This window comes from Acanthopagrus latus, chromosome 14 (assembly GCF_904848185.1).
Source record: "Acanthopagrus latus isolate v.2019 chromosome 14, fAcaLat1.1, whole genome shotgun sequence".
NCBI classification, from domain to species: Eukaryota; Metazoa; Chordata; class Actinopteri; order Spariformes; family Sparidae; genus Acanthopagrus; species Acanthopagrus latus.
In genome coordinates this window covers 11642343-11656548 of record NC_051052.1, presented here as the reverse complement: position 1 = coordinate 11656548, position 14206 = coordinate 11642343, and the positions used below count along the sequence as shown (strand labels likewise).

General features: G+C 44.2%; 1 protein-coding gene across 1 annotated transcript in view; it reads right to left on the bottom strand.

Annotated features, from left to right (window-relative positions):
* gpr37b (G protein-coupled receptor 37b) overlaps positions 1-14206 on the bottom strand; it is a 38755-nt gene that overhangs the window by 7921 nt on the left and 16628 nt on the right. The window contains exon 3 of the mRNA XM_037122416.1: positions 11782-11963. Within this exon, the coding sequence (XP_036978311.1) occupies positions 11929-11963 (35 nt within the window). The 3' untranslated portion in view covers positions 11782-11928. The remainder of the gene's footprint in view (positions 1-11781; positions 11964-14206) is intronic.

Sequence of the window (14206 nt, the reverse complement as noted above, 5' to 3'; positions counted from 1 at the left end):
GTGTGAATGTGTGTGTGTGTGTGTGTGGGTGTCAGCGAGTGTGTCAGGCTGCCTGTGAACGTGTGTGTGCATTGTGCTTTTAAAGCATTTGTGCATTCTTTACTGCGCATGCCTGTGAGCCTTTCCTCCTTTGCCGGCAATGCAGTGGATGCTGCAGAGAGTAATCAGCGTGTCAGAAAACAGCTGGAGCAAACATCACGACTGATCTCCAGACACTGAAAAATGTGCAAAGCCGGCTATCGAGAAGCTGCCGTTATACCATATATCAAGTGCTGAGCTTTTTTACCCCAGACATGATGCTGCAGTATGGCTTATGTCTAATATGCTGATCCAGATGCAACTGTCACTCCTGTTCTAATGCAGCATCTCCGCCCACTCTGTACGATCCCCCTACACACCGTGCATTTTATTTAGCTTTAAGCGCTGTTCACATATTCATTGATTTCCCCGGAGAATTTCCTCTGATAGTGTAAAGGAACCTCGTCTGACAGCATCTGCCAGCTGCTAATGTGCCTGTTGGTGTGAAGTAGTTAAAATGTGGAGATAATGAGGTAAACACAGAACTTTTGAAAGCCAAGCTGCAGCCTGTTTGGAGACATTTTGGGTCTTTTTAGCCACATGGTTTCCCCCAAGTTTGAATACATGCTGCAAAAGTGCCCTCTAGGGTGCCCATCCAGTGGAGAAAATGCGAATAATTGCACTCTAGGGTGCCCTTTCAGTTGAAAAAAATTTACAAATTGCCCTGTAAGGTCCCCTTCCAGTGGGCAAAATGTGACAAATTGTCCTCTAGGGTGCCCTTCCAGTCAAATATTTTTTACAAATTGCCCTATGCGGTGCCCTACCAGTGGTCAAAATGTGAGGAGTGCTGTTTAGGGTAACCACCCAGTGGTCAAAATGTTATGAGGTGCCCTTACATTGAAAAAATACGATGAAGTTCCCTCTACGGTGCGCTTATATTGAAAATGTTTGACAAATTGGTCCCCTTTCAGTGGTCAAAATGTTATGAGGTGCCCTTTAAGGTGCCCTTACATTAAAAAAATGTGATTAAGTGGCCTCTCAGGTGCCCTTCCAGCAAATGTGTGAGGCCCCCCCCCCATACATATGGTGCCTGTTTTATTTCGCCCCTAAAACATCCTGAGTCCACCACTGTACACTGGCACAGTTAGGGTGAGCTGCCCCTTTAATGTCCACCGGCACTTAGCAGAGACTGCAACTCTAGACACTCGGTGTCTACAGATGCTGGTCTAGCAAAAGATTTTAGCTGATTACAGTAATCAGTTTTATGTCCAAGGTGAAGTAATTAGATTATTTAACAGTGGCAGGTGGCGTTCTGTCGTCTCATCAGGCTGCCAAAAGCAGGGAAAGCGCAGGTGTAACACGTAGCACTAATGATGATGCAGCTCCACTCAGGTAGGTCATGATGAACCGTGATGCTGGGCGAGCAGGTCGGACTGGAGAAATTATTAACAGATATGACCGAGATTTGGGGGTTTCTACAGCCAGAAGAAAACTTGACTGACACTTACAACTAAGAGGCTTTTATGGAATCTTTCCCTTTTGTCTTGAGAGGCTTTGTGAACAACCTGGTGAGCCTTTGACATAAAACCTGGGGATATCGGGGGAGTTTCTCCTCTGATCTCTTAATCTGAAATGGGACAGGCTAATTGGAGCTAAACCAGACAAAGCCCTCATAGTGCCTACCCTTTGGGTAATCTGCTGAAGGGATGAACATTTCAAGGTAGTTTGCTGCAGTTCTGCTTTTACAAAAATTCTCCATACTCGTCTCAATTAGAGAGGTCTGTGTGGTCAAATGCATGTCGCTATTTTGTTAAACCCTAAAATATCCAAAGCAACTGCAACATGAAACCAACTGACATTTTAAAAAAGCAGGTGAAAGTCATGTTCGAATATAAATATTGCAAGCCCCACTCTTTAGCTCACCCACTTATATTTTTCACTCACTTTGAGCAACTCTGGTGAATAATCAGCAGCTCATTTGCATTTTCCTCTTCACTTTCTATAATTGGGAGCATTTTCTGAACTGTGCTCTTCACAAGGGGACCTTATTTAAAAGTAAACTAGCAGTGAAACGTGTTCTCTGGCATGAGGATGTGCATAATATCCAGGTGAATATCAAATAACCCTGCTTCTGCCTCAGATACACTTCTTGGTGCAATCCAGCCTTTCCTCTTTGTTAGATTAAAAAAGATACACCTCACACATAAACTTTCTTTTGACCGTTTCCTTAAATAATCTTTTGTGATAATTTGCGGTGGTCTGTTTGTAGTGTATTCCATCAGTCAGTTTGTCGAAGGGATTCAGTAAATATCTAATTTCCCTCTTTTTGAAACTCCGCCATAAGCATCCATCAAGTCTCGGCTGAGTAGAGATTCAAATATCACACAGTGAGAGCCTAGTCGTTATTTTCTGCTGAAGGGTTGCATATTTAACTTACTTACTGGCCTTCCATCACTTGCTGCTGGAATTTAAATGTGATATTGTGCCTCGCCGGAGGAACGTCTTAAAACAGAAGTGGGCAAATGCTCCGTCTATAAATAATGCATATGAGCGCTATGTAAAACTATATTGTTACTTGTTCAAAAGTCCTGCTCTTGCTTCAAGGGAAAAAGATTAAAGATTCCCATTAGTAAAGCTCATTTAATATCCTTTATACATACATATTCAACAAAGGAGACACACTAGTGAATGACCTCATCGTCAGAGTTGGCTATATACACGATGTGATTGGTCGGCTCGCCAACAGTGGTACAAAGCACACCCAAGAAAAGCCAGGTGACAAGTTCAATTAGCATTGGTTATGTTCCATTAGCAATTTTAGCCGTCTGTCCCTCGACAACATCTAACATTTGCAACAACTAGAGCCACCACACTGTGCTCCACACTGGCTCTTCAGGAACCAATGACTGAATTCAAGGAGACTGCATTCATATATTTTTCAAGTACATGGTGACAGTGACAAGTATGAGAGGGTAAGTCACTGGCCAAGATGCTGTGCGTTTGCAGTGCATAAGCTATAAAAGTGCATGGCTAGTATATCTTTATACGTCATTTGACCGTGACTCTTTCAGTCACCGTCCACTGGGCGCTTTCTCTTAACAAGCCATCCCTGACGTGCTGACCTGCAATTCAGCCTTGGCCCTTGCGGAGGAGGGAATAGAAAAGACCTTTGAAGTGAAACAGATCTCCATCAGACTTTAACAAAGTAGCAGCTCAGAGCCCTGAGATGGAAAGAAACGGCAGGTAGAGAAAGACCACTTCTTTTTTTTTACTCCACCGAAGGCTGATAGGTGGTCCGTGTGTGGGCACATGTGCATGTCGAGCTCAAGACGCGAAAACTGCCAAGTCGAATGTGCATCAGAGAGATTTTTGGTTGAGTGTGTGCCTTTTGGGTCTGGGGGTGAAGGTGCCTTGCCTCACTGCACACACACAGGCACGCACATACATCCAAATGCACGTGGGGATGGTGATTTGGAGACCCTTCATTGAGCATGTCTCAAGCTTAGCCAAGCATTCAGCTCTCCCAGTGACCTAGAAATGAATGACAAGGCAAACAAAAGCCAGCTCCCTTCATGAGGGTTCATGAATTCTGCCATCAAGCGAAGAAGAGACAGGTCTGAGGTAAATATCTACACACCGACAACATTTATAAAGTTTACACTCATCGTGCTTTTAACCCTTTTTCTAGCTCGTCTTTATTCAGCGTTTCAGTCTAAATGACTGGATACACACTGCTGATGGTTATTAAGTACATGTTATACCTCAACCCATAAGCTAGAAAGTGTGAAAGTTCCTTGGCACTCCGACGCGCCCGTCACTCATCCATGTGTGCAGCCGACAACCTCTCGCTGAATGTCAGCAAACCCAATGAGCTGGTTATGGATTTTGTGAGTGAGCGGCAGAGGAGCTACACACATCATAGAGAATCTGACATGGCCTACACGCACGGACATCTCGGGAGGGAAGGCGAGGAATCACCTTTACCACCTCAGGCAGTTTAAGAGAGTCTCTGGGGGTCCCGAAGACCTTTTTCCCTCTGGTGCTGTGGAAAGCATCTTAAGAAGGATGGGGGGCATCACCAAGCAGTATTGGAATGGGAACTGCTCTGCCCCGGACCACAGAGCCCTACAGCGATTGGTGTGCTTGGCCGAGCTTACCGGCGGATCTATACTTCCAACTGTGCTGCGCTTATTCACCGGAGGCCACAGAGCCAGAGCTGGTAGGATTATAAACCACCCAGGCAATCTACTTTTCAGCTTCTACACTCACAACCCTTTCTGTACATCCACAGTAAGTCCAAGCGAGAGAGCCAAAGAAACTGTCACCAGGCCATCAGGGTGACACATTCTGACACATATTCAACATTCAACATTTTTTGCACAAGACTTTTTTTTTGGTATATTTTACAATAAGGACTGGACGGACATTTTCATCGGCATCAAAGTATCTCTTCTGTACATACAGGAAGAAATAACAATAAAAAAAACTCTAACCTACCCACCTATGATGTTTGATTTTTATACCTGTGCCTTGTGAAAGCCAGTGAAAGCACCGTGCCCTGGCGCTGAATGAGTCGCCGCCTGCTTTGAGTCGAGGTAACTTGAATATAACCTTAATTGTCATGAGATAGTGGTGATTATAGCACTGAATGGTATCCATGGCAACAGGGGTAATCAGGTGCCCTGGGAAAGTAGGTGGCTGTGCACACAAAAGTGCGGTGATCATGACCCATCTATACTATTTGATATTAATGACTGCGGCACAGGCTTCAGTTGCATATATCACTCTTTATGCTTCACAGGTGCTGCTGCTCTGACGTGACAGACAGCGTCTGTTCATTGCAAAAGCATTAACGGATCAAGGTTCAAATTCAGATTCTCGTAAAAAGACAAAATCACAAAATACTTTTCCCCCCTCTCTACAAAACCTCCAACTGAAATATGCACATTTCATGCATACAAATGTTTAATGACCTCGCAGAAGCATTCGAATCTTAGCAAATTTAACACAACGAGAGCAAAGAGGAGGGTGTGATGTCGCTCCATGCTGGGTGTTTTTCGGTGCGGGATCAGGCTGAAGGGACAGGAAGACCGTCTTTAGCCGAACAAAGAAGACAATCAAAGGACAAACTGCGCAGAGTGACACAGCACGCCCTCGCTCTCACCCACGCTAACTTACATCCAGCCGACATGTCGACTCACGGAGACTGGAAATGAGCAGGAGATGAGGTTTCGACCCACTGAGTCACATCTCGTCTGATCCTGTCTTATACATAAACATGATCAGCAGCAAGTGTGTGTGACCTAATCCGCCCTTTGTGCATGAGCTCGGATGTGCAAGGGCTGTTGCTGCACTGTGCGCTGAAGACCGAATGTTTTCATGGTGTCCTGCATGCTTGTTTTGCATTAAATATTTTATGGATCAGGAATGAATGTGCAGATGAATGTTGTGCCTTTCCCCCCCCCCCCTTTTGCAATGTGACATGTTGCGCATTTTAGCATAAAGGGCAATTACGCAGTATACATACGGAGAATGTCGCGTTTAATGGACCTGACAATCATATGCAAGAAACCAATCAACAAGTGTCAGCACGCACGCACACACACACACACACACACACACACACACACACACACACACACACACACACACACACACACACACACACACACACACACACACACACCATTCCCACCTCTGTTGGTTGCCCTGCACAAGCCTTTGGACAATTTGTTTAAGTTGTTTACTGTGTTGGAAGTATCTGGCTCTCTTCACTCCACTAACAGAGAGCAACAATGACTAATTTGCTCTCTGAACTTCTGTGTTGACGACCAAAGAGAACATCTGTCACGTTTTCTTTTAAACTTCCTGAGCACCCTTCAGCAGCTAATGTAAGTTTAGAAAGGGATTCAGCTAACGTAAACAAAGAGGGCTTCCACAGAGCCCCTTTTATCGCTGGTGCATTTACTGGCTATGCATTTTTATCAGACAGTGTTTTTGCACCTACTAGGTAATACTGTATGCACTGAGACCTGCGATCAACAGTCATACATCACTGGTTCCTTTTTCTAAAAAAAAAACCGAGTCCATAAGGATTCTGACACAAAGCCGGGAGCCGCACACAACTCAGCATCTCATCTCCGACTAAATCCCATTCTACCCACTCTTCAGAAAGTGAAATATTTATCTTGTCTTTTCCACAACACTGAACAGTAGTTGACTTGTGTTGCTAAATTATGTATTTATTCAACACGAAGCGGGCCTATTTGAATGTTTTTTTCCATTTTTTTTTTTGACCAGCCGGATCAAACTGTTGCCATTAAAATGTATGAGAGGGCAGGATGGCGCGCAGAGAAGAGGAAAATGAATGGATGGAAAAGATGGGGAGACAGAAAGGTATAGAAAGAGAGAGGAGCGGGGAGTGAGGGATATGATTAAGCAGTTCCCAGCGGACAATCTCAATATATCTTTGCAGTACGAAGCAATCTTCAAAATGAAAAGTCTCACTTAGTAAATACTGAAATGCAATATCAGTTGTGTGTGTGTCTGCCTGTAGGTGCACATACATGTGTGTCTGCTACTGCTTGACACTCTACACGATTGTCTGCTTGTCACTGTATGCGTGACGCTTGCAGGTACCTCATTGTGTTTGTGTGTGTGTAGATGACATGAGAGGTAAATGCTGCCATGCTGCAGCCTTGCGAAAGTTCCTTCTTTCCTCCTTCTTCTGTGACTGCTGATTTCTCCTTTGCCTCCCGTATTTTCAATAAATACTTGTATTAAGTCTCAGCTGATTCAAACGCATACGAGACATTCAGAACCTCAAAACTGTGTGATTTTCCCATTTAGTTATTCATCAACAGGGTGCATGATAAATGTCCCTTAAACCCATATCGCTATATGCTCTTCTAATTTTTCCATCTTTTACTAGCTTTTCTTAGTCCAGTCACAATAATAAGACAATAAAAATAATAATTAACAATAATTTAGCTCTATTTTGGTCCCCACCAACTCCAGAGGGCTCTAGCTGGCTTCATTTGTCTGCTGTTTGGTGCCTGGCAAGTAGTCTAGAGTGGGTGTTGTGAGATTCTTTGATGCAAACAGCTAATGAAAGTGATGAGAGTGAATCAAAAAATGTAGATAACAAACTTAAACAATGAGCTGAAAGACGCTAAAACGTTTCATAGAGCTGAGGGAAACTGCAGAGTGGAGTGACCCCTTAAACATATTCTAATGACCTGACATATTCATTCATTCTGTTGTTAGTATAAAAGTATTTCTATAGTGCAGCTTTGCAATACCACAGTGAAACAAAGCTCACAGCAGTGTGACTGTGACTGCACCCACGGCTTTCTGAAAGCTAGCCTTACTGCGGGTCACTAATGCACGGTCCCTGAATGGCTGGGCTTTCAATGTGAGATACACTACAGAAAAAGGGAAAATAGGAGAAAGTTAGAGAGATGGTAACTTCACTCCCTGGTTACCTAGCAACCATTCATAAAGCACAGCCAGACGAAAAAAAAACACCTCAGCTCGGCCAGATTGCTTGGCTGGAACTTCCTGTTTTTAATGAGTGCCCAGCCACACTTGGAAAAAAGCAGAAAGGTGGGAGCATCTCTGAGCAAACGCTAAAACCTGCAGCGAGGAGAAGAAAGAGTCTCTGAACAGCAGTCTCAGAATAGTATTTTTTGTGCAATCGCGTTTATGGATTGACAGTCCAACAACAAATATATACCAGACAGCACAAGATATACAGGGATGTTCAGTGGGACTAGGGAGAAAGGAAACGGTACAGATGTGCTTTGAAGTTGCCTACAGCCAAACATACAATAGGCACCAGGGTTTCCTCAGACTGCAGGCAAACCAGATTTCTTGTTCTCAAATCAGATCTATCCGCACTGTTTTTCCTACAAGTGATCATCTTGGATTTGCGCGTCCAGACTTCACCAACCAGCATAGGTTGCTCTGGTAACAACGTGGGCGTCAGTAACAGCACTGGGGAGGCGGATTTCCAACAGGAAAGTATGAGAAATGGTGATCCATCAACTCGCCCTTGAAACAATGTCACCATCAAGTCCTGGTGCAGAACTCCTCCACACCATACTTAGCTGCACAGACTCTGCTCAACCACTCCGGTGCACTTCTGTCAGTCTGGATTTGATGTCACTGTGTGGCGTACTGAGAGCGCCCTTTGAAATCTGATTTTGAGCTCCCAGACTGAATTAAATCTGTAGAAATTGGATTGTATTTCAAGACTGTCCTCCTCAGGAAAACAATATAGGTTGAAAAATGAGGTTGGTCATTACGACTGTGGTTTGTTTTAGGCGGCGGCCTCTCATGGCTGGAGTAGCAATTACAGCCTTGGAGGAGGACGTGAGGAGAAGTGGTATAAAGAGCAAGAATTAAACAATGTCAGGACTTTAAGTCAGGATACCGCTGTTCATTTCCAGTGTGAAACCAATTGTCAACGAGGGGTTCTCTCTGTCACGCAAGCCTGAACCCTAACCAAGTATTTTAATTGCCCTAACCTGATACTGTAACATGGGTGTTGAACTCTGTTTTATTTTAATTCCAAAACCAAGCTGCTTACTCCAACGTTGTTAAAGCTACTGTTTATTTTGATGGGTTCAGTACTTGGATCAGATGATCGCTGATGTGTTCCCCTTCCAGAAATAAACTGCAGTGTTTTACTTACCGGGAGACACGTGGTCAGTTACAGATCAGATACATGTAGTCACCTGCCACGTCACTCCAGTAACTCTATCCACCTGTGATCCCAGTTTGGCCTGGCAGCAGCTGATGCTGACAGGACTTACTGATTCTCTACTGCCTCATTTCAATGCTTGATTTGATATTTCAAAAAAGAAAAAAAAAACAATGGATGTATATTGACTGGAAAGAGAGTCAGAAATCAACAAACAAAAAAGTGAAATGTTCTTTTTCCATTATCCAAATGAGATTCTGTCATAATCCAGCTACGAGGGGCATCAATAAAACAATGCAGCTCCTTCTTCTTGTTTCTTGGGAGCTTGTCAAGAATGATTGTCTGCAGACATCAGACATCAGGTGTCCATGAAAACATTTCTTTGTGGGACTTCCGTCCCAGCAGCGCGAACAATGCCTCGATACTGCCGCACATTGTTGTATAACTATAATCAAGCCCTAGAATTTGGTCCCTCAGAGCCCAAAAATAGAAGCACAATGAAAGGGATTAAACAGTGACAGTGAAAAAAGTGGATCAGAACTTCTCAGCGTTTGATCGTGAAAAGGCTTTGCCACAAAAGGACGCTGGAACGGGGATAAAAGGCTCTCGAAGACTATCGCAAAAATGAAACAACGAAAAAAAGACGGATAAACAGCCACACACACACACACGCTCGCGTGCAAACACATATACACAGTCACAGTCGGGGCTGCAGACGCTTTAGCAAGTATGTCGCTGATTGAGGCTGATTGAGTGTGAGCGAGTGCCCTGGCAGGAGGCCAGCTGTTTTGGGGGGAAATTACGGAGATGAGCGGCACGTCGCCTGTCAGCTTTTTATTTTTTGGGACGAGGTGCCCCGTCACACACACACACACGCACGCACGCAGCACTTCTTCTGCGAGGGAGATAAAGGGAGGAAACAGATAAAAGCGTGAATTGTGGTGCATTTCAAAGCAAACAATCCCTCAGTTTTCATTAGATGATTGAGACCGTTCATTTTCTGCCTGAGAGATAAATGACAGATCGTCGGTGAATTGGATTCAAAGTGCAAAATGAGCCGCTGATTTGACAATAATGGGCTTAAATCCAGACTTCCCGAATGCTTTTCCATGCTAAATAAGTCATTTTAACCATTGGTGTGCGCCTCCATTGGAGCTCCCAGGGTGTCAAGGAAGACAAACGGAGTTCTTGTCAAGTGGAGCATATTCGAATGTGTGTTTGAAAATGTTTAGTCAGATCTGCAAAGGCTGTTCTTTGCTGTCTTCCCCCCCGAATGTCATCTAAAGTCACAACGCAAAAGTGCTGTTTTATGGAGACAAATCCTAAGATCTCCTCTCCCCTGCTGGTCTGCGTCTCTCTCTCTCTCTCTCTCTCTCTCCAGCCGTCACTCTCTGGCCTGACGAGAGTGAGAAATATGGGAGCGAATAAAACGAAAGAGACCTCCTCCTCACAACGGTGGGAGTGAGCGGCGTCCTCCGGGAGACCGAGCAAGGCGTCTTCGGTGGCTGCGGTAAAAGCTTTTTCTGGCATCTGCTCGGCGTTCCGACACGACAGCTAATTCTGTCGCAGGGAGGTATAAACAGTTCTGCTCGGCGTCCTTATCGCAAACACAAACCCGGGCCCGCTATCGTCATCGTTGTATAACACTTTGGATGCAACAGACAAAAGGGAAAAAAAAAAAAAAGGCAACGGAGGGGAGAGCGAGAAGGAGGGTGTGTGTAGGATGTGTTGGGAGAACAGAGCACAGTGATACATCGCTGATGAATATTTTAAAGGGTCCTCTGTTATATGGAGAGAGGAAAAGAAATGAAGACACAGGAGGAGCTTAAAGGAAATCAGGACATGAGGACGCACTCAGAGACTTATTCCCGAGGAGGATCATAGTTTTAGAGTGTTTTCTCTTTATGTTTCAGTGGAAAACGCGGCATTGCTCCACCGCTATAACCTCTCTCATACATTAAACATCATATATATCAAGCCTGTCGTTTCTTGTCCATGTTGTTCTCTTGTTCTTTGCTGTGACAGATGAAGATGCCGGCCGCTGGAGAAGAATAATCAAAGCCTGCGAGTCTCTGGATAGTTTGTGATGTCCAACGACCGTGTCACCTGCCAGCTTGCGCGACCTCGACCCCTTTATGTTTCTGAAACATTCAGAGCATGTCAATCAAAGACAGACTGGTGACGACCACAGTGGGCGTGTCATATTCTACACGTTGGAAAGGGACGATGGAGTCAAGACGCTGCTTGTTATTTGGATCAATGCCATCCACCTTGCTAGGACTGTTTACTTCTGTTTTACATTCTGCAGCACCCTCCACTGATGACGCACCCTTGATTTGAATGCCAACACAAACAGCAACGACGCGCAACACCGGTGGAAATGCGGGCTGCTTCGCTTTGACAGCACAGAGGAATCCCGAGCAGAACCAGAGCCGGAGCTAATCTGATAGAAAAGCTGGCGCACTACACATGTTCGGTTTACCTTCGAAGCTGCAGAGTGTACCCTGAGAGGCCAGACCAAAGAGGCAAACGATGAGTGATGCTACAGGTTTAACGCACGCTGATGTAACAAGGGAATTTACTTTCATTCCCATGGAAGCCGTCGGATTGGCGTCAGAGTCCCGAGGGCTCCGCTTTGAAGACGCTGCACACAATGCACCACAACTCAAGCCTTCATGAAACAAAACCAACTGATGAGGAATTATCTAATTTTGCTTTCTCGGTTTTGTTTGGCGATAATCGTGCATAATGATATGCAGATATCCTCTACACAGAGGTGTATAACACACAAACACTCTGCTTGAAGTAATTATTTGTGTTTCATATGGTCTTTTAGTGATCCTAGTAAAAATCCTTAAAAAAATGCATTGACTGCTTCACTGAAAAGTCAAGAAACTTTGAATGCGTAGATATGATGGACCAAGAAGTCTCTTACCTCAGTGAGATTCTGTACTGTGAGGAGTACAGGAGGGTTCATGTTTCTACATCACACCTCATGAAACTCGCTCAAAACTTGCTGCAGTGTCAAAATTGTAGAGCCTGTGTGTGCTCGTCTTTACCTTCAACTTGCCCTCTTCAGCAGGTGAGTGTGAAAACAGTCCTCCGGGGCAGGCATCCTTTCTCTTTCTCCGGCGCCTCCGCAGAACTGGATCTGTTCCATTTTCTCCTCTATGTTTCTCAGCCAACAGTCAAACATCACACTCATCTCATTCCTTACACCCACACAGTAAGGTGTGTTCACCTGTCATGGGAAACAACTCAGACTTAAAACACTGAAAACAGGGAAAATGACAAAACTCATACTGCAACTATTTGAGTGGCATTATGGGAAATGTAGGATGTAGGATAAAGCGGTTTTGTGGCTTGAAACACAGTGAAGAGCCAGGGGCTTTTGCTGTTGTTCTCCCCCCACTCTATTTTAAAAGTGTATTAAACTGCTCGAGTAGCCCTGGTGTGTCAATTAGATCCATGGCGACGACCCTTTGGCACCGAGGCAAGAGGCTGGATTATTTCTTTGCTCTGAAGACGCCGTGGGGAGATTTTCAGATTATACAGAGTTCTGCTTTTATTCGAGCGAAACAACAAATGATCAAAGATGACAACAGCCAACTTTCCTTTTGCTCGTCACGCAAATTGTTTTTTTGTAGGGGTCTCACAGGGAAGCGACGGCCTCAATACACACAACGAGTCAAGAGAGCAGTGATAGTACATTTAGGATTTTAATATACAGTTTTCAAGATAAAGTTCTTTGATAAACAAAGGGACAGTTTTTTGGCTATATAAAAAGCTATTTAGAAACCAGTGACTAGACTTGGAGACAACAGTGGTCATGTGCTTAACATTTTCAGGTATCAAATACAGACACAACTCGCTCAGAGTGAAGAGGATACTCACAAAACTCAGAATAAACGTCTCACTGACTGATTTTACAAGAATCACTTCATCAATAGTTTGAACCACGTTACTAAACACACTGAGCCATTTAGAATGAGCTATACTCCCAGAAATATGCAGAAAAAGAGAATCCGATTCGGGAGGTCAGTTTACGCTCGCGTCACAACACAGGCGGAAAAACCAGACTGGCTGAGTTAAATACAAAAAAAAAACAAAAAAACCCCACAATGGTCCGGTGCTGGGGCAATTCAATTCCCCCGGACAGGTTTACACACCGGCCCACAATAACCTGATAGTGGTGGTAATAAAAAGAGTTGTCAAACAGGCTGCAGGGCATTGTGTCGCGGTGCTGTTCCGCTCCGCTCCTGCCCATTTCCTCTATTATCTTGAAAAACTGCGGGCGGTGCCAGCCAGAGGCTACATCCACCTGCATCTCTTGGAGCTCATAAACCTGAGTTCATTAGAGCCAAAGGGTTGCTGGGAAAAGCAGAAACCCCAATCTTTATCCCTATCCAGTGTGTTCTGATACGACTGGCCTTCGGGGCTGCCGTCAGACCTTTAGCGATTGATGGTTTGTAGCGATACTCGTCGTCCTGTGTTGACTGAGGTGAGGGCAAACTGACCCCCACGCTAAGAGAGACACCCAGAGATAGTGTGCTACTACCACAAGAGCACGAGAGACAGACAAGAGAGAGAGAGAGAGAAGGTGTTTGGCAGTGCAGAATCGTATGCAAAAGATTCATCGCAATATACAGTATACCAATGAACATCACACACGGGTCATCACAGGGCTCGCCACCATCAATCTTGTAAATATTTTTTTTAAAAATTGATTTTTTTATTCAGTTTAACAAAATAAAGGTTTTTAAGAATACATTTTGGTCATCAACAGAAGCCCTCTATCATAGTACTACTGTATATGCACCAAGTGTTTGGGCTTTTCGGTTTTCAATATAACTTCAATTACCTGCATTGAAATAAGATGTGGTGGTGGCTTGAGCTGTGTTCTGACCCAGGTCTGATTGGTAGGATTAAGAAAACAGATTTACAGTACAATACACTTGTAAATTTACACACTGAAGAACATTTCATCGGTTCGCCTTGAAGACACAAGTAATGAAACTGCAACGGGTGAAATAGCCTGACTAGCCTGCTTTAGTTATGCCTGAAAAGCTTTCTATTGTCACACATGCTGTTTAATGAGGATGGGTCCTTTGTCAGACCTCTTAGCTGTAGCTAGCTAGCTAACTAAGCTAACAATGACAGCGTGAGTTGGTTGAAACTCCCTTCAGCTGATTTGTTAGACTCATTTTAAAACATGAATCTGGAAAAAAGGGAGTTTGAAACATGTAGGCTAATTGACGTCTAGGCCTACATACTTGCTAAGAGACTGAGGCTAAAGCTAACAGGTCCTAAGTATAAATTAGCATCATGACCAGTTGATCCCTGTAGCAGACACGTCAGTAAACAAGCATTGTTCTTGTGTTGTTGTGTAGAGCTAGTTCTAGTATTGTAAGAAAAAAAATCAATGAAGGACTACAAAAATTTGTTGTAACACAACGTTGTTTAACTGCTTTAGCACACATCCTT